The sequence below is a fragment of the Ilyonectria robusta genome (assembly GCF_021365365.1).
Source record: "Ilyonectria robusta strain PMI_751 chromosome Unknown BGZ61scaffold_8, whole genome shotgun sequence".
Lineage (NCBI taxonomy): Eukaryota > Fungi > Ascomycota > Sordariomycetes > Hypocreales > Nectriaceae > Ilyonectria > Ilyonectria robusta.
Window position 1 is genome coordinate 1857012 of NW_025764442.1, and position 23438 is coordinate 1880449.

At 55.4% G+C, this 23438-nt stretch overlaps 9 protein-coding genes across 9 annotated transcripts; 5 read left to right on the top strand and 4 right to left on the bottom strand.

Moving 5' to 3' along the window:
- Window positions 1–108: 108 nt before the first annotated feature.
- Window positions 109–3775, top strand: BGZ61DRAFT_350850 (P-loop containing nucleoside triphosphate hydrolase protein; the record flags this gene model as incomplete). The annotated part of the gene is made up of 4 exons (XM_046240278.1): window positions 109–210; window positions 275–3523; window positions 3594–3694; window positions 3742–3775. The coding sequence occupies 4 exons, from the start codon at window positions 109–111 to the stop codon at window positions 3773–3775; spliced, it is 3486 nt and encodes a 1161-aa protein (XP_046105730.1).
- Window positions 3776–4040: 265 nt separating this feature from the next.
- On the bottom strand, window positions 4041–4861 carry BGZ61DRAFT_350333 (COQ9-domain-containing protein; the record flags this gene model as incomplete). The annotated part of the gene is made up of 2 exons (XM_046240217.1): window positions 4041–4373; window positions 4433–4861. 2 exons carry the CDS (start codon window positions 4859–4861, stop codon window positions 4041–4043), a joined length of 762 nt encoding a protein of 253 aa, XP_046105731.1.
- Window positions 4862–5397: 536 nt separating this feature from the next.
- BGZ61DRAFT_228295 (uncharacterized protein) lies at window positions 5398–6264 on the bottom strand. The gene is made up of 2 exons (XM_046238190.1): window positions 6062–6264; window positions 5398–6006 (listed from the first exon to the last, which is right to left on the bottom strand). Exons 1-2 carry the CDS (start codon window positions 6137–6139, stop codon window positions 5446–5448), a joined length of 639 nt encoding a protein of 212 aa, XP_046105732.1. The 5' UTR covers window positions 6140–6264; the 3' UTR covers window positions 5398–5445.
- A 1704-nt stretch (window positions 6265–7968) lies between these two features.
- Window positions 7969–9226, bottom strand: BGZ61DRAFT_477438 (uncharacterized protein; the record flags this gene model as incomplete). Its single annotated transcript, XM_046248895.1, has 3 exons — window positions 7969–8019; window positions 8213–8399; window positions 8694–9226. The coding sequence occupies 3 exons, from the start codon at window positions 9224–9226 to the stop codon at window positions 7969–7971; spliced, it is 771 nt and encodes a 256-aa protein (XP_046105733.1).
- A 1710-nt stretch (window positions 9227–10936) lies between these two features.
- Window positions 10937–12707, top strand: BGZ61DRAFT_350703 (uncharacterized protein; the record flags this gene model as incomplete). The annotated part of the gene is made up of 8 exons (XM_046240260.1): window positions 10937–11141; window positions 11205–11257; window positions 11369–11376; window positions 11432–11525; window positions 11582–11740; window positions 11797–11848; window positions 11921–12369; window positions 12423–12707. The coding sequence occupies 8 exons, from the start codon at window positions 10937–10939 to the stop codon at window positions 12705–12707; spliced, it is 1305 nt and encodes a 434-aa protein (XP_046105734.1).
- Window positions 12708–14524: 1817 nt separating this feature from the next.
- On the top strand, window positions 14525–15727 carry BGZ61DRAFT_228521 (uncharacterized protein). Its single transcript, XM_046238191.1, has 2 exons — window positions 14525–15157; window positions 15210–15727. The coding sequence occupies exons 1-2, from the start codon at window positions 14808–14810 to the stop codon at window positions 15460–15462; spliced, it is 603 nt and encodes a 200-aa protein (XP_046105735.1). The 5' UTR covers window positions 14525–14807; the 3' UTR covers window positions 15463–15727.
- BGZ61DRAFT_477441 (signal recognition particle 14kD protein-domain-containing protein) lies at window positions 15675–16222 on the bottom strand (the record flags this gene model as incomplete). Its single annotated transcript, XM_046248896.1, has 3 exons — window positions 15675–15955; window positions 16034–16112; window positions 16193–16222. The coding sequence occupies 3 exons, from the start codon at window positions 16220–16222 to the stop codon at window positions 15675–15677; spliced, it is 390 nt and encodes a 129-aa protein (XP_046105736.1).
- Window positions 16223–16256: 34 nt separating this feature from the next.
- On the top strand, window positions 16257–19285 carry BGZ61DRAFT_493538 (uncharacterized protein; the record flags this gene model as incomplete). Its single annotated transcript, XM_046250662.1, has 2 exons — window positions 16257–16284; window positions 16629–19285. 2 exons carry the CDS (start codon window positions 16257–16259, stop codon window positions 19283–19285), a joined length of 2685 nt encoding a protein of 894 aa, XP_046105737.1.
- A 986-nt stretch (window positions 19286–20271) lies between these two features.
- Window positions 20272–22354, top strand: BGZ61DRAFT_228553 (uncharacterized protein). Its single transcript, XM_046238192.1, has 6 exons — window positions 20272–20430; window positions 20541–20605; window positions 20668–20747; window positions 20825–21529; window positions 21585–21653; window positions 21705–22354. Exons 1-6 carry the CDS (start codon window positions 20375–20377, stop codon window positions 22200–22202), a joined length of 1473 nt encoding a protein of 490 aa, XP_046105738.1. The 5' UTR covers window positions 20272–20374; the 3' UTR covers window positions 22203–22354.
- The last annotated feature ends 1084 nt before the right edge of the window (window positions 22355–23438 follow it).

A 23438-nucleotide genomic window follows, 5' to 3' on the forward strand; every position in this document is an offset into this window, starting at 1 on the left:
CCTTGTCGCACCCAATCCACAGCTGTACAGACTCATACCGAATATTGCGCACAATAAAACGCGGGGTTTTCCCATTGTTCGCACACCTGACGCACCACACCCACAGCCATGGCGCCCATGAAACGGCCAAGACGAGCCGTGGAAGACGACGACGAAGGGAACGTTGTCGATGTCCGCGAAGGCCGCTCCAATTTTCGGCCAGAGGAAGCTGTAGGTTCCCATTCCACGGCCGTATCTGTCCGATATGTCGGTCCAACTAACACGCCGGCTTCAGAGGAAACGTGTCCGAGTCTCTATCGACGACCAGACAAAGGAACAGACACCACAGCGCGAGGAGTCACAAGACTCTGAGAGCGACGATGAAGCCGACCGCGATCGCCCAGAATCCCCTCCTCAGACCCAGTACGAGCTCATGCGAGATGCCGGCTTCAAGCATCTGGCCAATACCGACTTGGACGACCAACTGGCCACGCAGAAGCTCATGCGCCGGCCGACGAATCTCGGCAACAACATGGTATCAGAAGGTGGTATTATTGAGAGCATCACATGTTGCAACTTCATGTGTCATACGAAGCTGCATGTCGAGCTGGGTCCCCTTATCAACTTCATCGTCGGCGAGAACGGAAGCGGCAAGAGTGCTGTGCTGACAGCCCTGACCCTTTGTCTCGGTGGCAAAGCCAGCGACACCAACCGCGGAGGAAGCCTGAAGTCATTTGTCAAAGAGGGCTGCGACCAAGGCAGCCTTATTGTCAAGATAAAGAACGCCGGCTCTGACGCTTATATGCCTGAAGTCTATGGCGATTCGATCATCGTCGAGCGTCACTTCTCCAAGACTGGCGCCAGCGGATTCAAGGTCAAGAGCTCCATGGGTCGAATCGTTTCGACAAAGAAACAAGAGGTGGACGAAATTTCCGAGTGGTACGGGTTGCAGATTGGCAACCCCCTCACGGTCCTGTCCCAAGACAACGCGCGTCAGTTCCTTAACTCGGCAACTCCAGCTCAGAAATACAAATACTTCGTCTCCGGCGTTCAGCTGGAACAGTTAGACAATGACTACAAGATGTCACAAGATACACTCGACAAGACCCTCATGCTCAGAGACGACCTAACGAGTAAGATTGGACACGTCAAAAAGCAAATGGACGATGCCCAGCGGCTTGCCGAGACAGCGCAGAAGAACCAGAGCCTCCGCGAGAAGGCTAGGCACTACAGAAACCAACTGGTCTGGTCTCAGGTGGTGGAGCAGGAGAGGTTGCTCAATGAGCGCAACGGTGCCATTGCAAAACGTGACAGAGCAATCGCTGACGCTGAGCAATATTGCGAGGAATTGGGCCAAACTCTTACCACGACCGAAGAAAAGCTGGCGAGAGTCAGACAAGCGCGGGAAGATCTGGAAACAGACCGAGGAGCCTTCGAGGAGAGGATCAACGAGGCTGAGGCGGCCTTCCACGCTGCCAGGAAGGAGGTTACCGACTTGCACCGGGAGGAACGAGATGCGCATGGGCGCCTGAAAACCGTCAAGGAGGACATTAAATCCTGTGAAGCCAAGATCAGGGAAGAAGAGCAGCGTTTAGGCGAGTCGACTGGATCTGCCCGTGTGGAGAAGGATGCCGAGCTAGCCAAAGCAACTGCCAAAGAAAAGGCCCTCGAAGATCAGATCAACGAAAGCACTCAGCAGGTGCCGAGTCTTCAGGCCAAGCTAGTGGAAGCTGAGGCAACCTCCAGGAGACACCAACACGCCAAGGACACCAAGCGCAAGGAAATCCTAGCTGCAGAACAACAAGTCAGGGAACTCGAGTCAAGAACTGGTTCTGCGTACGATGGGTTCGACAGGGACATGGTCAACCTCGTCAAGGCGGTCGAGAGTGAGGGAGGATTTGAACAGAAACCCATCGGACCCATCGGCGCTCACGTCCGGCTTTCGAAGCCGGAATGGTCTGGTATTCTCGAGAAGACGCTCGGAGACGCACTGAATGCGTTTATTGTGAGAAGCAAGTCCGACCAGTCAAGGCTTTCGAACATGATGCGCAAGGTTGGGTTGAGGAGGCCTCCTCCAATCTATATTGCATATGCAAGCCGTATCGACACAAGCAACCAAGAACCAGACGCCCAGTTCGATACAATTCTCAGCGTACTGCAATTCGACGACGACCTGGTCCGATCGCAACTCATCATCAACAACCAAATCGAAAAGATTATTCTGATCAACGAGCGGACGGAGGCCCAGCGAGTCATGATTGACAATACGCCCCCGCGTAATGTGTCTGCGTGCATCTGCTTTCACGATGGAAGAGGAAAGCGAGGTCATGGATTGCGCCTAACGAACCGGGGCGGATCCATTGGCACAAGCCCAATCCAGCCTGGAACCCAGCGTCCCAGGATGCAGACAGACTCCGCACGCCAGATTGACTTGCAAAAGGAGAACTTGAGGCAACTGGGTGTGGAACTTCGAGAAATCATGGGTGAGGACCGCCAGGCGAGCCAGGCGCTTCAGCGACATAGGTCTGAGCTTGATACGCATCGCAAAAGCATAAAGGAACTAGAAAACAGGCTTCGCCGGACACAAGCTGAAGTGGAACGTGTCTCCATGGAGCTCGATGCATTCGAGGGTGCCGATGACCGTCTCGTTGTCCTACGAGCGGAGCTTGAGGCTAAACATTCTGAGGAGGATCAAATTGGTAATCAGTATGGCGCCATGAGGCTGGCAAAGCGGGATCTCAATACGAAGTCTGAGGATGCCAAGCGGAGGTTGGATACCGAGAGGGGTGAGCGAGACGATTTCCAGGCCAAGGTTAACAAGGCAGAGGAGAAGATTAATAGCCACGAATCGATGAGGCGGCTCGCTGTTGCCAAGAAGAACGAGGCATTCGAGCGGGTGGACATTGAGAAGAACGAGCGACGACGCGCGGAGGAGAAACGGGACGAGAAGGCAGCCGAAGTTGAAGACTTCACTGCACAGGCTCAGGAGATGGCCCCAGACCGTGTTCACATTCCCGATAATGAGACACACAAGAGTATCGAGAAGAAGTACGAGAAAGTCCGCGAGCAGCTGGCGCAGCGGGAGAGGCGGCTTGGGGCGACGGACCAGCAAATATACGACCGTGCCACCGAAACCCGAGAGAGATATGAAGATGTTATCAAGCAGACTCGAGACGTGGACGACACCATTTCATCTCTGAAGCGAGCCATCGAACAACGTCTGCATCTCTGGCGCCAGTTTCAACGACAGATCAGCGCCCGAATCCGCATTCAATTCAACTACCTTCTCAGCGAGCGTGGCTTCCGAGGCAAGATTGACCTGGACCACCGCGCGCGCAAGGTCCAAATCCAGATCGAACCCGACGAGACACGCAAGAGCGCGGCCGGCAGGAACACCAAGACGCTGTCTGGTGGCGAGAAGTCTTTCTCGTCTATCTGTATGCTACTCTCCGTGTGGGAGGCCATCGGATCGCCTATCCGGTGTCTCGATGAGTTTGATGTCTTCATGGACAATGTCAACCGAGCCATCAGCACCAACATGCTGGTAAGTTCTTACCCCACCTGACGTGAGACATGTATGAGAGTTGACCGAAACTAACGTGGCTTTGGTGTAGGTGGATGCCGCGCGTCGCTCCGTGTCACGTCAGTATATTCTTATTACGCCCAATGCCATCGAAGGTCGGGCTCGGCTGGACAAGGACGTCAAGATCATCAGGTATGCTCAACCTCATTGACGAACGTAAATACCCGCTAACAGTGTAGGTTGGTTGATCCCCGCCAACGAACGCTCGCATAAGAGTTTGTGTACAGGAATAGACAGTTGTGAATTCTGGGAGTTACATGCCATTGCGGCATTGGCGAGGCGCTTGGGTGTCAAAATTAGGGACAGGGATTTCGGAGTTTCGAGGGACAATGGCACAAGGGACGGAGTATGGATGGACTGGTATTATGTTGTTTGCTTGCCAGGGCTTCTATGTTGGTGGTAGTTGTGAGGGTGGTTGTACATGGCTCATGCAATATCGTACAGGCAGTAGATTAAGAACAGGTCGGGGAACCGGATTTTAGACACGGACTCCTTTGCTTCTCAGGACATTGATGCCCGCGTTGAAGGTGAAACCGGCCCACTGGCCGAGGGAGCCAACCAGACCACCAAGGGACTTGGCCTCACCGAGCCGCCGCTGGAGGAATTGTCTCGTCTCGACGAAGTCGGGGGACCGGTCGTTGGTCATGAACAGCTCGCTGGTGCTATAAATCATGGACAGGCTTGCGCGCTTTGAGTACCACGAGGGGTCGACAGCCTTGTCACCGGCGAGGAACCAGATCTCGTCAGCCAGTGCGGCCAATTCCTTGAGAGATGCGGGCACGTAGCTGGGTTGGGCCATGACAGCCAATGCCTGGTGGAGTACAATTAGGGATCCATCCTCGTGCACATGTAATTGACTGGTGCACCTACCTCTTGCCATCGGTCCAAAACCCCCTTGTTACCCATCAATCGCTCCCAGGTCAATGCCTCGACGCGGGCAGCAATTCCATACTGGCCTTCTAACCCCTTGATGAGCTCCCCGTTGCGGGAAGCTAGGGCCTCGCGCTGAGAGACGAGGTGGTATCTGATGAGGCTGAAGGTGCCCTCGGGAAGAACGCTGGCGCTGATATCGAGATATCCAGCATCACGGGCACCGAGACCTAGGGCTCGCTGGGAAAAGCCGTGCTCGGGGACGTGTTTATAGGCAGCGGCGAGGATGGTCTTCTCAGCATCGCCGAATTGCCCGGGAGGCGGCGGGTGATCGTATGAGTGGAAAGGTCGGAGGGCAAGACGCTGGGTGGCGAGTCGGGGAGCCCGCAACGCGCATGGCCTGGGTAGAAGCCGGGCGGACGCCGACATGGCTGTTGGTATGCGTTGACAAGGAGTCGAGCGTATCGATGAGGCGGCGATTGCTAAGACGGCGAAGCCCTGTATCGTCCGAGTCTTGGAGTTTGAGCTACGATTTTCCCAATGGCGGCTACTCCTTCAAGGCTTGACGTGGGGCGACGGCTCGACACCAGGGAGCTCGGGCCACTTCCGTCCAATCCTACCCGGGACCCTTCGCAGCTACTTAAGTCGTCTCTTGCAATCCACCGTCCTGATCGCGCATGGAACGGTCGTTGAACCTCTCAGTCCCTTGCAAGATGGCTATGCTCTCTGGCAGGACTCTTGGCTTTCTAACCTCCAAAGATCGACTCTCACGTAAGACCACCACGCCGGATAACTGTCCGTCAACTCATCCCGGCTGCTGCAACGTAATCGTGTTGGCGGGGACCATATTGTGGTGTAGCAATGCCCAGTCGGCGGCGTTGTCGGGATGCTCACAGTCCCATCGCGTATTCTTGTAGGCGAGAGGCATTTAAGCATCGCATGGATCAATCAGTCGTCTGCGGAGGGCCGCCTCGGGTGATATTCGTCCACACCCGGGACTACGAGACTCTAACTTACCCACCGGCGTACATTTCCGGCCTCGTATGGCCGCGGCATGGGCTATAAGTATGCTCCACATGGATTGCTGCCAGGAGCTCCGGCGTGGTCGCAAACTGCATGGCGCAGGATCCGCTAGCAACCTTGATGATCAGATCTACCGCGGTTGTTAGTCCACTTGCATGGCGTTTCGTTGGATTCATAGTCTCGCCAACCACGACCAAGCGTCCAACATTTATAGCCCTGCCAGGGCACACAGGCGAGCCGAGTCTAATGAGCCATGCACCTTGACGACATTCGGTCCGGGCACCAGCTCCTCCAGTCAAACCGGCCAATGCGAGACCCAGAAAGTGCCTCACCCGGGAGAGAGAGATGTGGGACACTGCGGGCACCGGTAGCTGACGGCCTTCCATGGCAATTGCTGAGACAAGTGCAGAAGGATGGAACGAAGTATTCACCTCTCGCGTGGATGTACTGCACCTCTGCCTCATAAGCCAGCCAGTCACATCGGTTATCCAGGGGACAAACTCGTCGACCGCTCCATCTGGGTAATACTGGCCGCCGTGGCTTGGACCCGCCTGCATGGCTTGTTTGACGAATGGGTCTCAAAGGACTTGGGTTCTGGCAACTCACCTCGAATTGTTCATGATCCACAGGCACGTCGTTTGCAGGTACAGAGTGACATTCCAAACACGGATCAAGTGTCATCATTGAAGAGGGGACCAAAAGCCAGGGCGATTGGTCGGCTGTTTCCGTTGAACCGCTGCTGGACTGCTGCGTAACGGCGTGAACTCTACGGCGAGTCGACGTCAAGTTGAAGGGACAAACATGCCAATCACACTTGAAGGCCGCCGGTCCGGGCAGCACACGACGGGCAAGGCGAACAGGATACACAGTTTCAGAGGGGACAGGTGGACTGTCCGGTACGGTTATTCCTTGGTCCTTGGGCTCATGTTGTTGAATGTCCCCTGCAGGACTGCGGGTTAATGCCTGTGATTCCGAAGAAGCGTGCGATAGACAGGGGTTGGGTCCGGACGACGCCCCTCAAAGGCGGCAAATTCGGAAAATAATGAGCATGTGGTGTTCTCCTGAGAGTGTCCGCCGCAATTACGGCCACGAGCCTGAATGTCAACTCATACTCGATACTGCTCTGGATGGCTGGACCGACTAGGCTTAGTGAGAGGGATGCAATTCCTCCCGTCCTCGTGTCAGGGTTGCGACGGCGATGAGAGTTGACATGTAGAAGTGCGGGATGTGGGTTCAAAGGCGCAGATCTGGCGGGGGAGTTGCGATCCAGGTAAGGCCTTGCATGACGGATTCATTCTTCGCATCACTCCTAGGTTGTTAATGAGGTTGGCCGCACGTCGCGGCAATCCCTGACGGCACCGCAGGTGTCAAGTTCTGGTTGGCGAGGGCCTCTGCTGGTGCCGGAGGACAGCTGTCTCATCTGTCAACCAGTCTCCGTTGATGGGAAAGTTGGTGGGTGAACTCTGAGGCCATGGGACAAGGGTTTGCCGGCACTATCAGGCCGCTTTGAGCGGCTTGCAGTCTGTGGTCCACCAACGAGCTTGGCTGGTGCGGACTGATGATTTGATGGCGTCGGCCACCTCTTGGTCCATCCAGTACACGCCCCACATGGCAACCAACTACCTGACCTTATTCTCAGCCGAGATTATGTGAGGCACGGCATTGCTGACAGACGAAAAGTGAAAAAAAGAAAAAGAAACAAAGAATGCCCTAGGCATTGATGGCTGCTAGGTCCAACCGTAGCCCAATCCAACCTGGTCTGGGGGGGAGGGGGGGAAGCCCCGCAGTTTGTGGGATCGAGATTGTCAAGGACGACTGATCTGTCGAGCAAGTTCTGATATGGAGGAAGACGCGGCATTTGCATGATAGAGCAATGGGCGGCTCACGCACCTCTGCCTTGGTGGAAGTGCGGATCCTTCTGGCACATATCCCCATCCAGCTCGCGGAGCACGTCAGTGGGTTGGAATCGGTGGACGGCAATGACAAGCGTCAGCAGATGCTTGCACATTGCCAGGCTTATTGGGTGTTGCGCGCATGTAAATCAGATCTCTCAGTTGGGTCAGAGAATATGCACAGCTGAAGCTACGCTGATGCTCTTGATTGAAGCATCCATTGCGTGGAAAATGCACATTGTGCGAGGTCGTCGTTGGCTTCGTGGATTATAGGTGGGCAACTATGCCGAGGGTACCTTGGAGCCTGGAATGTGGCCTGAGGAATATTGATCATACGGTGCAGATTGTCCCGGAACCGCACGGTATACACGATTTCACAATGGAGGCATGGAGCTCTTGAGACCAACACGGCAAGGCTGTCACAGTGTCTGGAGTTGGGTTGCCTTGGTTGCCTCGTTGCCTAGGTTGTGCCGCCATGTCTCGGCCAGATAGGCACCCCGGTGTAGAATCCAATGTGAAAAATTTGCCTGGGCGTACAGCAGCATGACGTCTCGACAGCCGTCTGATATTCCCACTGAGCGCCTCATCGTCATGCCCAGTGCAGCCACCACACGAGCTCTATCACTTCGACCGGAAGCAGGTGCGTCCACCCGGGCTGCATGCCGCAGACCACTTCGCGAGACAGCAGTTTGCGCGCATACATCACAATAACTCAACAGCGCTGAGCTGTATTCTGAACGGCGGCGTCTAGTTTATCATCAAGAACTTTTCGTGATTTGACTATTTCCTGCCTTTGGTGTGGGAGCTCCCTCCATAGGTACTGACATGACATACGTATTTGTACGTACCAACTTGTACGACCTACCCTTGAGCTAGTAAGCTCCGTACCATCTTTCCTCCTCGCCCGGCCCCTCACAGGCCGCTCTCCGTATTTGCCTGCCATATCCACCTCGGGCGGATTCCCTGTCTGGCTGCCCCAATCAACGGCGTCAAGCATGGATGCGACTGTGATTGTGACTGACTGGCATCGTGGTGCCAACAACTTGCAGATTCTGGTATTGTCTCTCGCAGCAATTGCCTGCCTTCCTTATAGGTACCTGGTTGAGACAAGGATAGCTGAACGCCACTGAGCCTGAGGCCTTGCACCACCCGCACCACCACCAATCCACCACTGCCGCTGCCAACCCCCCAATCCCATCACCCGCGCTCGCCGAGTTTGTCCAGCCAGTGACAGATAACCTCGACGACGACGACACAGACTCATCCATCCGAGTGCATATGTATGGTACGGCGCACGAGGCAGCCACACCGAGACCGCTCCCCCGAGTTACATAGTAGGTACGTACCTATCCACACAGTCCCCTTCAGCCCTGTACGAAGTACCTTCGTCCCTCGACTTCGGCTGGGGATGCCCTCGTTGTTTGCCTTGGCCGCGGGTGTGTCGCAAGCCAGTCCGCCTCGCAAGCCCGTCGGCGCCGCATTGCAGCCCGCTTATCCCCTCCCTCCTCGTGTCGCCCTCGTCGACGACAGGATCTGCAGCCATTAGCTTCGAATAGCGGCCATCCAGACACAGAGTGCCGAAGGACGAGGACGAGGACGAGGACTCGGGGAGCCTTCCTTGGCGCAGTCTGGATTGTACCTTGTTGGTACTCCGTACCTCAGCTAATAACTGGCCCCAGGCATCTCGTCGCCGCCCGCACCAACCCAAAACTGCTGCCGACCGTTGGGGTCCCTGCTCCAGCTTCCATCGACAAGCAAAGCCCCTGAACCGCCGCGCGCCATCATTGCCCCGATTGCCCTCTGCCGGCCTCCTCGTGGCACTGTACCAGAGTACGGAGACTGTAGGTAGGTAGGTACGAAAGGGTAGGGTAGCCTGCATCGCGGGCCCCCCTAGTCGTCCCCCAGCTCCGGCCCTCTCATTCGTCGCCTGGTCCCCTCCGCCTCATCAACGCGTCTTTTCTTTTTTGCGACGGACAAGGCAGAGGGAGAACAGACGCCATCATCTGCTGCTGCTCTCTTCTGCGCTGCCCCAGTTGTTCCTCCCCCTTCCCCCAAGCCCAAGCAGCCCGACACGAATCGCCCATCCTGCAGCCCGCTTGCATTTATGCGACATTCGACGTCCTCTGGCTGACTCCGGACCAGTGGCTTGTTTTTGCCTGCTCTCCCCCATAGTTATCCCGCCGTTCTTTGCGACGTGGACACTGGACACGCTGCCTTCCGCCTATCCAGACCAGCCGCTCGTCGCTCACCACGCGACAAGGACACCCTCCCACCCCCCAAAAAGTTCTCTTCAGTAGAACATAGTTGCCATGGGTATGTCATGTTTCTCTGGTTCTCTGGTTCTCTGGTTGCTCTCTCTGTCGTCCTGCCCTCCCCCATCCCCTCCCCTTCCGCTGTGCGCTGGCCTTCGCGACTCGTTTGTTGTCCGGCACAAACGCGCGCCTGTCCAGCACCGTGTCGCCGCGAAGCCTTCCCATATATCTCCCTGCTCACTCCTCTCTGCCCTCCGAGCCTGCTCAGACGGTCAAGCCTGAGCTTCTTCAGCCTGGTCCTGAGCTTGAGACCGAGCCCGAGCCCGAGCCGGAGAGCCTGACCGCGCCCGAGCCTGCCTTTTGCGCGCTCGCTCCCACTCCTGGAGTGTCTTCATCAATCAATGTGATACCACCTCTTGCTCGATGCACCTCGGAGCCCCCATTCCACACCCGACAACCTCTTCCGGCCGCCTCTCTCGCGTCACATTTCCCCATACACTGCATTATCAAACCCCCTTACCTGCATGTTTCCCGCCAGGTCCACTCAGTGTTCCCCTCTACCTATGCCACCCCTCCACCACCTCAACCTAGCTACCGTCACTCCCTGTTATTTCAACCACTCTTCCTCTTCCTTCGCCTCTCTTGTCGTTGCGTCTGTCACGGATATTTTCTCTTGGTTTTCGATTCTAACGCTCACCTCTCTGTAGCTGATTCAGGCGATACCTACCGACCCGTGAGTAGTCCCATTGTCTTCGCGATTCCGTTTGCTCTTCACTTGCCTACACACAATCACTCTCCCGTTCCTGCGCATGGCCGTGTTCCTCCCCCGCGCGATTGCACTGCGGCTGTTTCTGGCTGCTTCCGAGCCTCTTCCCCCGCTTCGCACGGGATGCTAGGTCTATGGCCTCGCTCGTTGGGGGAATGCTAGGCGCTTTCCGCTCATCCGAAACCGGTCGTTGCGACTGGCTTTTTGCTCAATCCACTGCGTGCTGCCAAATCCCTGGCGCCTGATAGCGAGCGGCTATTCACTGCTGCGGTTGGAGCGTGAATCACTCTGCTCGAGCGCGTGGCGCTCGCCCCCACACCCTCTGCCTCGCAGCTATCCTCGCATCACCTCTATCACCTTACCTACATTAACCTCGAACCTTACACCTCGACCTCGGGGCATGGAATCGCCTCTTCTGCATCCCGCCGCTAACGGTTACCAGCGCGAAAGGTCCCGATCACCTCGACGACGATCTAGAAGCCCTGGCCGGTCAAGTCGACGACGGTCCTATTCCCCCCGCAGCCGATCAGCAAGCCGGGACGATTATCGCCGAGGCCGTGATCGTTCGCCCATGACTAGCACAGGCGCCCCAGGTGGAGGACCAAGTGCAGGATACGCTGGACAGGTTCCCCATCGATCATACGAGGAACGGGCTGCGGCGCGAGAACAAATGATGTCGACCATTCGCGAGTCGTCTCAGCAGGACCGCCGGGTCTACGTCGGCAACCTTTCGTACGATGTCAAGTGGCACCATCTCAAGGATTTCATGAGACAGGGTGAGGCTTTCGATGCCGCGGACTTTGGAGGAGTGACGTGGGGCTGACGAGATGGACATCTAGCTGGAGAAGTGCTTTTTGCCGACGTTTTATTGCTTCCAAACGGAATGTCGAAGGTGGGCTTCATCGCGTAGTCTTTGGTTGGCTTTCTTTTGTGGTTTTCTTCCCTCTTAGCCTTCTGGATGGTTGGGTTGACGGGTTGGGACGTTGTCCTTGGGTGATTGTAGGGATGCGGGTAAGTTTGCGCCTCCTTCCAATTTACTTCCTGGACCAAGCTAACCTGGCTCAAGTATTGTGGAATATGCTACGCGGGAGCAAGCCCAGCAGGCTGTTGCCCAGCTAAGCAACCAGAACCTCATGGGTCGTCTCGTCTATGTTCGAGAGGTTGGTGGATCCCCGATTTTATGTCAAAAGATTCTATGCTAATATTGGGGACTTAGGATCGTGAGGCGGAACCCCGATTCATTGGCGCCACCGGCGGAAACCGTGGCGGCTTTGGCGGCGGAATGGCCCCCGGCGGCGGCGGTGGTCCTGGTTTCAACCCCGGCTATGGCGGCGGTGCCCCCGGCGGTGGCGGTCGTCAGATCTACATTGCCAACGTTTGTTACTCCCCTCTCTTGGCCTCAGTCGCCCCTGGTTGTTGACTCGTGATAAGCTTCCCTTCAATGTCGGCTGGCAGGATCTTAAGGATCTGTTCCGACAAGCAGGTACGTTGTTGTTGATCCCCGCTCTCAGGGCGGCTGTGTTCGAGAGACAGCCCACCTAATATTCTTATTTAGCTCGAAACGGCGGTGTCGTTCGCGCCGATGTCCATGTTGGCCCTGACGGGCGGCCTAAGGGATCCGGAATCGTCGTGTTCGAGAGCCCTGATGATGCTCGCAACGCCATCCAACAGTTCAATGGTTACGATTGGCAGGGACGAGTTCTTGAGGTCCGCGAGGATCGATACGCCGGCAGCGGTCCAGGAATGGGCTTCGGCGGTCGCGGCGGTTACGGCGGCGGCATGCGAGGAGGATTCGGCGGTGGCTTCGGCGGCCGTGGAGGATTCGGTGGTGGTCGTGGCGGTTTCGGTTTCGGTGGCCGTGGTGGTTTCGCCGGAGGCCCTCCCGGCGGCGGTGGTCCGGGTGGTTTCGAGGCTCCTCCTCCTACTGGCTCCGTCCCGCCCAACGCCTTCACCGACTTTGCCACCTCCGGAACTGAGAGAGGCGAGATTATCTTTGTTCGCAACGTAAGGACCTCCTACAGAAAGATGGTGCCAGCTCAATGTCTAACTCCAAACAGCTTCCTTGGTCCACGAGCAACGACGATTTGGTCGAGCTTTTCACCACCATCGGCAAAGTGGAGCAAGCCGAGATCCAGTACGAGCCCAGCGGCCGTTCTCGAGGCACTGGTGTCGTTCGCTTCGACTCAGCCGATACTGCTGACACGGCTATTGCCAAGTTCCAGGGTTACCAATACGGTGGCCGTCCTCTCAACCTGAGCTTTGTCAAGTACCTGAACCAGACCGGAGGAGATGTCATGGATACGGACCCTCACGGCGGCCTAACGCAGGACCAGATCATGTAAATCTGGATCAATGTTGATGTCGACAGGGGCGATGCCATGCACGGCGATGAAGAGCCCCTCCCTAATGACGGACTTTCATTTTTTAGGTGGCGGCGATTTTTTCGTCCCGACCAGTTTCTTTTCTCTCTGCAACTCATTCTTTGGTCGAATTTCTTATGCGCGCAACAAAACTTGGAGGCACTGAATGCCGGGTCTTTCCGGGATCGTGGTCGAACTCTACTTTGAAGAAGAACCGACGCCTTGTAATACTTTGAGGACAGCTGGCGAGGGGGAACGGGCCATGCACTTGCTGAATAGCAACGTTATTCGCTTTCGGTTCCCCCGGACGCGTTGGTTACGACGGGCAACACAACAAGAAAAGGGGTTCTTTCAGTGAGTGGACGGACGGAGGGACGCCGGTTTGGCTTACAGGCCAGATGGGAGGCGACAGATTGCTCTAACTAGAATGTATCTCGAGTAATCATCTGATGGCTTCTTATGATATACGGCTGGCGGTCTGGGTGAGGAGGACCGGCGTAGGACGTGTGGGTTTGCGTAGCATCTCGGGGGCGCATGGCACTCTGTCGGGCCAGGCGCGTGAGTTGAGTGCAGGTGGATGTGTGCGTGTGTCTACCGTGGGTTCACGATTGCTGGCGTTGGAGAGGTCGTGGCTAGTTGTTGGGTTCGAAGCGCCGCCCGACAGGCAATTGTGACCGCGGTGATTGTGAATACGATAGTGTATGAACATGGGGCCATACTTGGGTCATTTGTCGAGGGAGAGTCAGAGCAGCCACTTCAAGTGCTGGCGCGTCGTCGATAGGTAGTCAGAATACTATCCATTTTGACGTATTAGCATTGTCTGTGCCTCTTGTTATTGTTACGTCGCCGATCTCGAGTGAGGCCATCATTGGAGGTTGTTCGCCCGACTTGCTGTGTGAATAGTTTGCGGCTTGCAAGCTGCACCATCCTAGATGCTCAAGTTGATGCCTGAGATGGGTCGAGTTCAGGGAAGTGAACTTGGATTCCTGGACGCGATCGCTAGGAGCTTGTGAATTCCTGTTGGGCATCATGAGGGCTGACTAACTTGCTTAATGAGGAGTTGGAGCGTGCTGTCACTAGATGGCAGATTGAGGATGACGTACTACAATTGACATGATGTCGATGCCAGGAAACTATCGTCTTGGCACTCAGGTAAACTGTTTTTCTCTCCGGTGGTTTGTGGGGTTTACCAAGCCGGATGTTGGAACTGCCGTGCCATCTTGGATCGACATCTGCCAAGACAACACAGCCCGACGACCCATTTCATTCCACGGCTCCCTAAGTTAGCCCGTTCACTGACACCAGATAGGCATCCCGCCTCGAATCACCGTCGGTTTTGGCCACGGGAGATCTCGCGGGGATAAGCTTCGAAATAAGCTTGTCTCAGTGGCTGCCCGCCCGCTCGGCATCTCGCACATCCGCGGCTCACGTCCCTACTAGCCCACGTCGATGGCCTGTGAATGGGGCATTTCTGTGCAAGGGCGCGGCCTGGGCACACGAAAGCGGCAGAGCCTAGACCAAACTTGACGCTAAAGCTACCGTATTTGTAAAAACCATATTGGCAGCTTGTGTTGTCTCAGTCTTCCTTCTCTGGCGGGCTTGAGGGTTAACCTTGGATTTGGTCTTGGCAGTGCCCTCTGGTGGTGGCTGTGGTGCGCACTGGCACTGTACCAAGGCTCTTGGTAAGTCACTGAGGCGCTTATGATGCCATCACCACTCCGCCAGTGCCGTCGATCTGACTTTCATGGTTGGTCTTGGCCGGTCTTTCATGGGGCTAGGAAGCATCGATTCAAGCTGTGAGGTTCAGATTCCGGCATGTCGAACGCGTCAAGTGGAACTTGCTATACGAGGTTTTTGCTTTTCGGCATCTGAATTCGCCTCTTGAAGCCGACGTAAGGGGTGGAGGATAGCTGGAGTTAAGATAGCTGGCGATGGTGGTGTGCAGCGCCAAAATGTACATAAAAGACTGGAGGCCGGGCATCATCCATCGTTCAACATCACAACCAGCTCATCATCCACACCCAATACACCCAATACACAGACAACCTTTCGCTCAATCACTCACCAACTCCATCTGCCATCATGAGATTCTCACTCGCCGCTCTTGCCCTCGCCGCCTTGGCCCAAGCGTCGCCAGTGCCCGAGGTAGAGGAGCACAGCAAGAGAATCTTCAAGAAGCCCGAACCTGTTCCCTTTGGATTCACATCCACCTTCAACATCATTGCGACTCCCGACCAGGTCGTCGGTGCAGACAACGTGCCCACCGGCGGTCTGGCCAACTCCAAGGGAATCTTCAAGTTTGGCCTGAACTCCCACGAGGACATCATCTGCTACAACATCACTCTCCTCGGGTTCCGCGGGAACTACCAGTCTCTCGCCAAGACGTCCACCCATATCCACGAAGCCGTTAGGGGCAAGGCGGGCCCACCAAGGTACGTGTGCTAGGAATCTTTGTTCTGAACTGGAATAGCTGACCGGGAACAGAATCGTGTTCCCCAACCCGGTGGGTGACGAGCAACGACGTAACGTAGTGGGCTGCATGAAGGGTCCCTTCGAGACGGGCATTCTTGCGAACGGAGTAGACACTGGCTCAGGATTCACGGTGAAGAAGATTGAGGCTAACCCGACCGGTTTCTTTGCGGACACGCACTCGAGCCTGGCGGTTCCTGGCGCTGTGCGAGGCCAGCTTGACGGCGGCAACCAGGGGTCTTTCATTGACATTTGTATCAGCATCTGAGAGGTGGGAAATTACCGGCTGGGGTGAGATTGGCCGAAAGGGGGGGAAACAACTCATGAGGATTTCCATGTAATAAGACGCTGGTTTAAGTGAATTGCTGGTTCGTTTCGGGTGTCGCGAAGGATGATAATACAACGGAAACTGCCACTTGTAACCACTTTCTCGATTTGATGTTGGTGTTGACAAAACTTGTGAAACCATTAAATCATTGATTAAGCTGCGGCCTTCTTCTTCTTCTTGAGCTTCGCCTTGTTCTTGCTCCGGTCCCTAGGCTTCAACGCCGTCATTCCTGCCTTGCACACGTCTGCATACCGTGCGTAGAAGGCCTCGAGGGCGTCAGGCTGTACCACTGTCGATAACTTGATCTTGTTGGGTTTCCCCCTGCTGCCCTTTCCGTTCGATGCGCGGATGAGGACGGGTAGCGGCTTGCTGGGGCGAAGATCTGGCACAGGGTTCTCATCTGAGGGGACAGGTACGCCCTGGCCGTACGTTACTGCACGGATCTTAGCATGGCTCTACGAATTTCGAGATGATTGAAATAGCTGTGCATCTTCTGGAAGGGAATTCTTACCGCGCTTCTGGACTAGGTAGATGGCACCATGGTCCTTGCCTTTGCGATGGTCAAAGAGTTCACCCAGCTTGGCGAAGAACTGCGGTCATATGTCAGCGAGCGGACGACTGTGGGCTGTCTCTGGCTGTTGATGGGCCGAGAACAAAGGGAAATACTGACCTCGTCATGGCTCATGTGTTCTGCCGCCATGATGCTGGAATGAACTGAGGTTAACGGATGTGGGATGACGGTCGAGCGTCTCGAAATTGAAGGTGAGGTTGAGTTTGGGTCCTGTGCCCCGCCATTGTCTGGCTCTGCCTGCCACCCCAGCGTCTGGCAGTGTGGCGCGTCCAGTCTGTGGCGGGGCAATTTTCGGGCTTGGCGCTAAAGTGACGTACCGCTACCTGTGACTTTTTTTTTCTTCGTCGTTCAGTTCATTGAAAGATGCCCATTCAAGAATCTCTTTGGTGTAATTCTCATACCTGCCTGTTCTAACGACGCGGGCTCTCTCACTCAACGGAATGACTTGAATCCATATCTGGATAGCAGCCATAATTTCTCTACTTTGAAATCACAATCACCCCAGCGTGACTTCTCACAATGGCATCGGTGCCAGAGCTTCAACAGAAGCTCTACAAGCGCATCGGACTGGATGCGCCCGAGCCAAGCCAAGCCAGGAACCCAAGACAAGGAGGACGCCCGACTCACCAGTTATCTCGAAAGGAACAGCGAAAGGCCCAACGAGTTCAGAAGAGAGGCCACATCTACTCGAGGCCAACCCAGCCTGAGCGAAAGACCCCCCAGTCATACAGGCAGACAAAGCACAATGGTTTCCAGGTATCCAAACCAAAACTAAACCAAAATCAACACAACGCACCAAAACCCAAGGCACTAAAGCCCGAGGACGATGACGAGAATGAGTCTGACGAGGAAGAGGTCGACGACGACCATGAGGAGGAGGAGGAGGAAGATGAGGATGAGGATGAGGATGAGGATGAAGTTGAGATCTCTTTAGACGAAAGTGACGAAGAGAACGAACTCAACGAGGAGGAGGAGGAAGATGATGACGACGATGCTGGGAACGAGGCCCAGGAATCGACCAAGAAAAAGGCCGTGCCGAGGGCAGCCCAGGAGAGACTCGCCCAGGACGACGCGGAAATCGAAGCGTTTGAGAGAAAGCTGGGTATCAAGAAGGGCAGGAAATCCTTGCCTCAATCCTTCAAGGAAGACGGACTCGACGAACTCATGGGCGAGTTGGGCGGTGAGTCTGATCAGAGCGAAGAAGATGAAAACAAGAAGCGGAAGAGCGAGTACGACGACTGGCTCGCTTCCAAGAGGAGGAAGACCGCGCAACCGTGGAAGGCGGGCAAGGCTCGGGGTGAAAGCGCTGAAGAAGATGACGACTTGGACATTGAGGGAGACTCTGCAGACGAGGACGAGGATTTGGATATGCTCGACGAGGATGACGATGAGGATATGGACGGCTTTGATGAGGAGTCGTTTGAAGGCTTCGACTCGGACATGGACAAAACACCCGCTCAACCGCGACAAAGAGAAAACCCATACGTGGCGCCTACTACTGGAGTAACGGTTGCTAAATATGTCCCCCCGTCACTCCGCAAAGCTGCCGGGACGGAGGAAGAGCACAGGAGCCGACTACGCAAACAAATACAGGGTTTGATCAATCGTCTTACGGATGGAAACATTTTGTCAATCGTTCAGTCGGTGGAAGAGCTCTACCAGAACAATGCTCGTGGCGACGTCACGGATATCATTACCGACTCAATCATGGCTCAGATTTGTAAACCTGAGAGCTTACCTGACCAGTTCTTCGTCCTCACCGGTGGATTTGCAGCGGCAATTTACCGGATTATTGGATCCAGCTTTGGATCTCATCTGATTCGAAGAGTCGTGACGGATTTCGGCGAGCAGTACGACCAGGCCAGTAAGGAGGCGGATGAACAGTCTGCAATTGCGAAAGAAGCTTCCAACATCTTGACGTTCATTTCTCAGCTTTACGTGTTTGAGGTTGCTAGTTGCAAAATTGTCTTTGATTATATGGAGAGGCTGCTGAGCGACCTCACCGAGATCAATGTCGAGCTGCTTCTCCGAATCTGTCGCATGGCAGGCCGCCTGCTACGACGCGATGACCCGCATGCAATCAAGCACGTCGCCAGGGTTCTCAACCAGTCTGTGTCGAAGGCGGGATACGCCAACATTTCGATTCGCACCAAGTTCATGATCGAGACAATTACCGACCTAAAGAACAGCAAGCCCAAGGGACGAGGATTGGACTCGGCGGTTGTGTCTGAGCACGTGCAGCGCATGAAGAAGCGACTAGGCGAGCTCAAGTCCCAATCCCGAAGACTAGACGGCCTTGCACCCATGGGCGTTGGCTTAGCAGATATCGAGGGTGCTGATACAAAGGGAAAATGGTGGTTGGTTGGTGCCAGTGTCCCTGTTAAATCAGAAAAGTCAAAGGGGGAGCGGGACGCCGAGAAGACGAAGGACGATGCCTACGAGTCAAGTGATAATGAGGATATGGACATGGTACTCCCGGATTATCCGAAGAAGGCTCGGGCCCAAGGCCTCAGCGGGACACCACAGATTGCCATATTTACGGCACTCATGTCAGCGACGAACTTTGAGCATGGCTACAGGCAGTTTGTTAATCTTCGTCTAAAGAAGGATGACCAGCTGGAGATTGCTCGAGTACTGGTTCAATGCGTGGGAAGTGAGGTTCAGTATAACCCGTACTACGCGTTGGTTGGGAGACAGGCCTGCGCCAACGGCCGGGTGAGGTTTGCGCTGCAGGATCGACTCTGGAGGATATTCAGAGGCTTGGGAGAGTCGCTATTTGGGGAGGATCCGGACGACGACGAGACGGCTGACGGAGAACGGATGAAGGACGAAAGGCGGGTTGGAAATGTTGCACACTTTTTCGCGTCGCTCATTGCAGACGGGACTCTGAACATCGCCATTCTCAAACCCCTGGAGCTGCCTGAGGCGAACACGTGGACATCGATGTTTGTGCAGCGGCTGATCATTGCATTGCTTCACGAGTGTAGAAGCAAGGGTGCTAGCGAAGATGCCAAGGTGGAGAAGATGTTTGGGCCAGCGAGGGAACTGCCGGGTCTTGCTGCGGGCATCCATTGGATGCTTCGGAAGAGGATCCGTAAGACCAAGCTGATCGGGGCCAAGGAGCTGAAAAAGCTGGAAGGCGTTCGAGAGAAGGCACAGGCGGCAGTGCAAGTTATGGGCACCGAAGACTAGGTACGATAGGCTATGGGTCTAATACTCGGCTACCTTGTCTTCAGACAGATGCTGGATGCGGGATACTGGATACTGGCGGATATTGTATATTGGAGAAGATGGTCATTGGCAAAACACCAAAAGTTGAAGAAGAGGAACGAGGAGTGCATGCGGGGAAAATATAGAACTATCGGGATCCGAGCCGAATGTAATTGTTCGGGTGAAATAGCCGCAGTGCTTGGGTAGCGTATTGTGGTGAGCTTGGTCGGGTCTTTGATAGCCCAGCCAGCATGTCGGCGTAATGCATCACCGACGAACGGTGACGTCGGTTTGGCTCGGTGAGTCGGGTAGAGGCGGGCTTAGGCCGGGTGGTCGGTGATGGATGGAGTCGGAGGTTGGAGGTCGGTGTGGACAACTCCTGGGACATGGCAAAGGGGATGGGGAAGCAATTAGAGAGGCATGGCCTATATAGGTAGGGAGCCGTGAGATAGTCTTTCCATCTTTATTAATAGCGTCGTGTATCAATTATCCAGAGCCGTGGTGAAGCCCGAACAGCGGCAGAAAAGGCTCGGCTGTTGTCTCCCCCATTGTTGGGGAGTGGTTATCTCGGAACTGCGAATTGACGGTTCGTTGGGAAGAACTGCCCGAAATCCAAGGCATTAGCCGACTTCACGCCAGGACCAAAGTCACTCACATCAAGGAGGGACCCGAAGGGGGTCAGAAGAGGCAAAAGACGCACTGTCGTTGGGCAGCCGGACATACATGTCCAGCGAAGGCCGGGTGCCAATGGGCGGTCTCGGTGTGGCTCCAGGGGGCATCACGGGTGCTGGAGCGCTGGAGCAGTGGAGCTACGGAGGCCATCGGTACGTACCTGCGCCCCGTCGCCGCCGCTCGGCTGCTCTGAAAAAAATTACCTGATGGGCGGGCTACCGTTGCCGAAGCTCCCTGAGGTGTCCGTGTGCGCCGCCAAACAACGAGCTTTGTCAATTCGCTTCCATTGCCGCCGAATCCTCTCCCTCAACCTCAACCTCCATATCGTGTCATCTCGACCCTCTCTCTACCTCCACCTCCACCCCATTGTGTCCCTCCGCACACAATCCTCCGCCCATCATGCTCTCCAGCCGTTTAATATCCAGAGCCGCTCGCCCGGCCTTCCAAAAATCCACGTGAGTTGTATCCCGCTCCCACGCTCGTTGCCACCGTCGAGCATCGCAGCTTGCTTCGCCAGCCACGCAAAAATGACTCGTTGACTGACTTGCGCCGCGTTTCCTTGTAGCCTTCCCGTCGTCGTCTCTGCCCCGACCCTATCGCGATGGAGCCGTGGATACTCCTCCGCCTCTGGTACGTTTGTCGGGAGCTTTGCTGAACCCGGGGCGTCCAGTTTGTGCTGACCAGGCTTACAGAGGAGAAGGACCTCGTCATCATCGGTGGCGGCGTGGCTGGCTACGTCGCTGCTATCAAGGCCGGTCAGGAGGGCATGAAGGTTCGTACATGGCTGATTTCCAAGCATCGCATGCCGATTTCGTGGACGAATGGGCTGACAAGATGGCGCGCGCATAGGTTACTTGCATCGAGAAGCGTGGCACCCTCGGCGGTACTTGCCTCAACGTTGGCTGTATTCCCTCAAAATCGCTCCTCAACAACTCTCATCTCTACCACCAGATTCTCCACGACACCAAGAAGCGCGGTATCGAGGTCCGCGATGTGAAACTCAACTTGCCCAACTTGATGAAGGCCAAGGACGACGCCGTTACCGGCTTGACCAAGGGTGTTGAGTTCCTCCTCAAGAAGAACGGCGTCGAGTACATCAAGGGCACCGGAACCTTCGTTGACGAGCACGAGATCAAGATCGCCCTCAACGACGGCGGCGAGACCAGCGTCCGTGGCAAGAACATCCTCATCGCCACCGGTTCTGAGGCCACCCCCTTCCCCGGTCTGGAGATTGACGAGAAGCGTGTCATCACCAGCACTGGTGCTATTGCCCTCGAGGAGGTCCCCAAGACCATGACCGTTATTGGTGGTGGTATTATTGGTCTCGAGATGGCCTCTGTCTGGTCCCGCCTCGGCACGAAGGTTACCGTCGTTGAGTTCCTCGGCCAGATTGGTGGCCCCGGCATGGACACTGAGATCGCTAAGGCTACTCAGAGACTCCTCAAGAAGCAGGGAATGGAATTCAAGCTCAACACCAAGGTCGTCAGCGGTGACAAGTCTGGCGATCTCGTGAAGCTCGAGGTTGATGCTGCTAAGGGCGGCAAGCCCGAGACCGTAAGTACAGGGAAAAAGTCGCTCTGGGCGGATTGAAAGCTGACCTAATTGACAGATTGAATCTGATGTTGTGCTCGTCGCCATCGGCCGACGACCTTACACCGGTGGCCTGGGTATCGAGAACATTGGCATGGAGCTCGACGAGCGTGGCCGTGTCATCATCGACTCCGAGTACCGAACCAAGATCCCCCACATCCGATGTGTGGGTGATGTTACCTTCGGTCCCATGCTTGCCCACAAGGCCGAGGAGGAGGCTGTCGCCGTTGTCGAGTACATCAAGAAGGGTTACGGCCATGTCAACTACGGTGTCATCCCCTCCGTCATGTACACCTTCCCCGAGGTCGCTTGGGTCGGCCAGACCGAGCAGGACCTCAAGAACGAGAAGATCCCCTACCGAATCGGCACCTTCCCCTTCAGCGCCAACTCGCGAGCCAAGACCAACCTCGATACTGACGGCATGGTCAAGATGATTGCCGACCCCGAGACCGATCGTCTCCTGGGTGTCCACATCATCGGCCCCAACGCCGGTGAGATGATTGCCGAGGGTGCCCTGGCTCTGGAGTACGGCGCTTCCACCGAGGATATTGCCCGAACGTGCCACGCTCACCCTACCCTGGCTGAGGCTTTCAAGGAGGCTGCCATGGCTACCCACTCCCAGGCCATCCACATGTAAGCATCTTGAGAACGCTAAGTTACTTGTATGGCTGGATGCCAGTGCGTTGAGATGACGCGGTGCGAACCCCGTTTTCTTGTGTACCTCTGGTGGCGGAGAATAAAGACTCTGGGACTTGGGTAGAGCGAAATGGCGTCTGCAGTTGTCGCTAGAAGTGGGCAAGAGAGGGTATCTAAACCAAGACCTGCGTGAAGCGGAAACGAGCCTAAGCCGACGTGGTCTCAGGGTCGTGTACACTAGTAATATTTTCTCTTTGTCGTAGCATGATGAATGGAAAGTGAAAAGGACAATTCACACTGGGTGACTAGCCAAATACCGAGATTCTTATGAACAGGGAGGGGACAATTCCTTGGCTCCCATTCCTCAAGGAGATATTAAGTGACCTCTTCACCAACAAACTTGGGTACCTTGAGTGCACACTCGTGCGTATTACAAGTCGTAAGTCGGTGAGCCAGGACCTTGGAAATGCATGATGAAAATCCGTTTGTAGGTATGTGACCGCGATGCCCTGGCTGTTTCGTAAACAGGCCGTTGGTATTAGAGCATGCCCGTATGCGGGTTTACGGCATGGTTGTATCTTCTTTGCACAGAGCAGGGGCGAGCTGGAGCAAAACCATTCGATGTCAATGGCGATTCTTGCAGGAGCTCGTGGCCGGATAGTCCAGTTTCCGAACGAAGGATCCCTCCCCGAAGCATTCACCTGCCGGATCAGGCCATTTGGATAAGTATGGGACATGGGATGGGGCGGGTGGTTGCTTTCCCCCCCAAAAAAACGAAAACCCCGGAGCGGAGATGTCGACCTAGATGCAAAGAGTGGGTCGACTGAGGGACGGACGTTTTTGGATATCCGGAGTGGTGATGTCTCTACTTCGGTAGCTGTGGCATATATACGGACTTAGGTAAGCAAGTAGGACATAAATTGATTTTTGCGCTTTCGACACCGCCTGAAGAAATCGGGTCAATTGCTTGACGTGGCTAATCCACACAAGCATGGCGGTTCAACTGGCATGACGAACATGGAATAATTGCAGTAGAGCGCCCGCTTCCCAGAGGGTGTTGGGAGGCCTGGGTTGAGATTGGCAGGCACCGTATATATGCGTACTTCCGGGGCTCTTGGCTTTAGATCCAATTGAGCTATTGCAGATTGCAGGTTACCTGCATACAGCAAGCCTGTTCGTACTCGTTCTCGGGCCTCTCGAGGATGTTTGGAAGTCAGGGGTGAGGGGAAGCAACGTA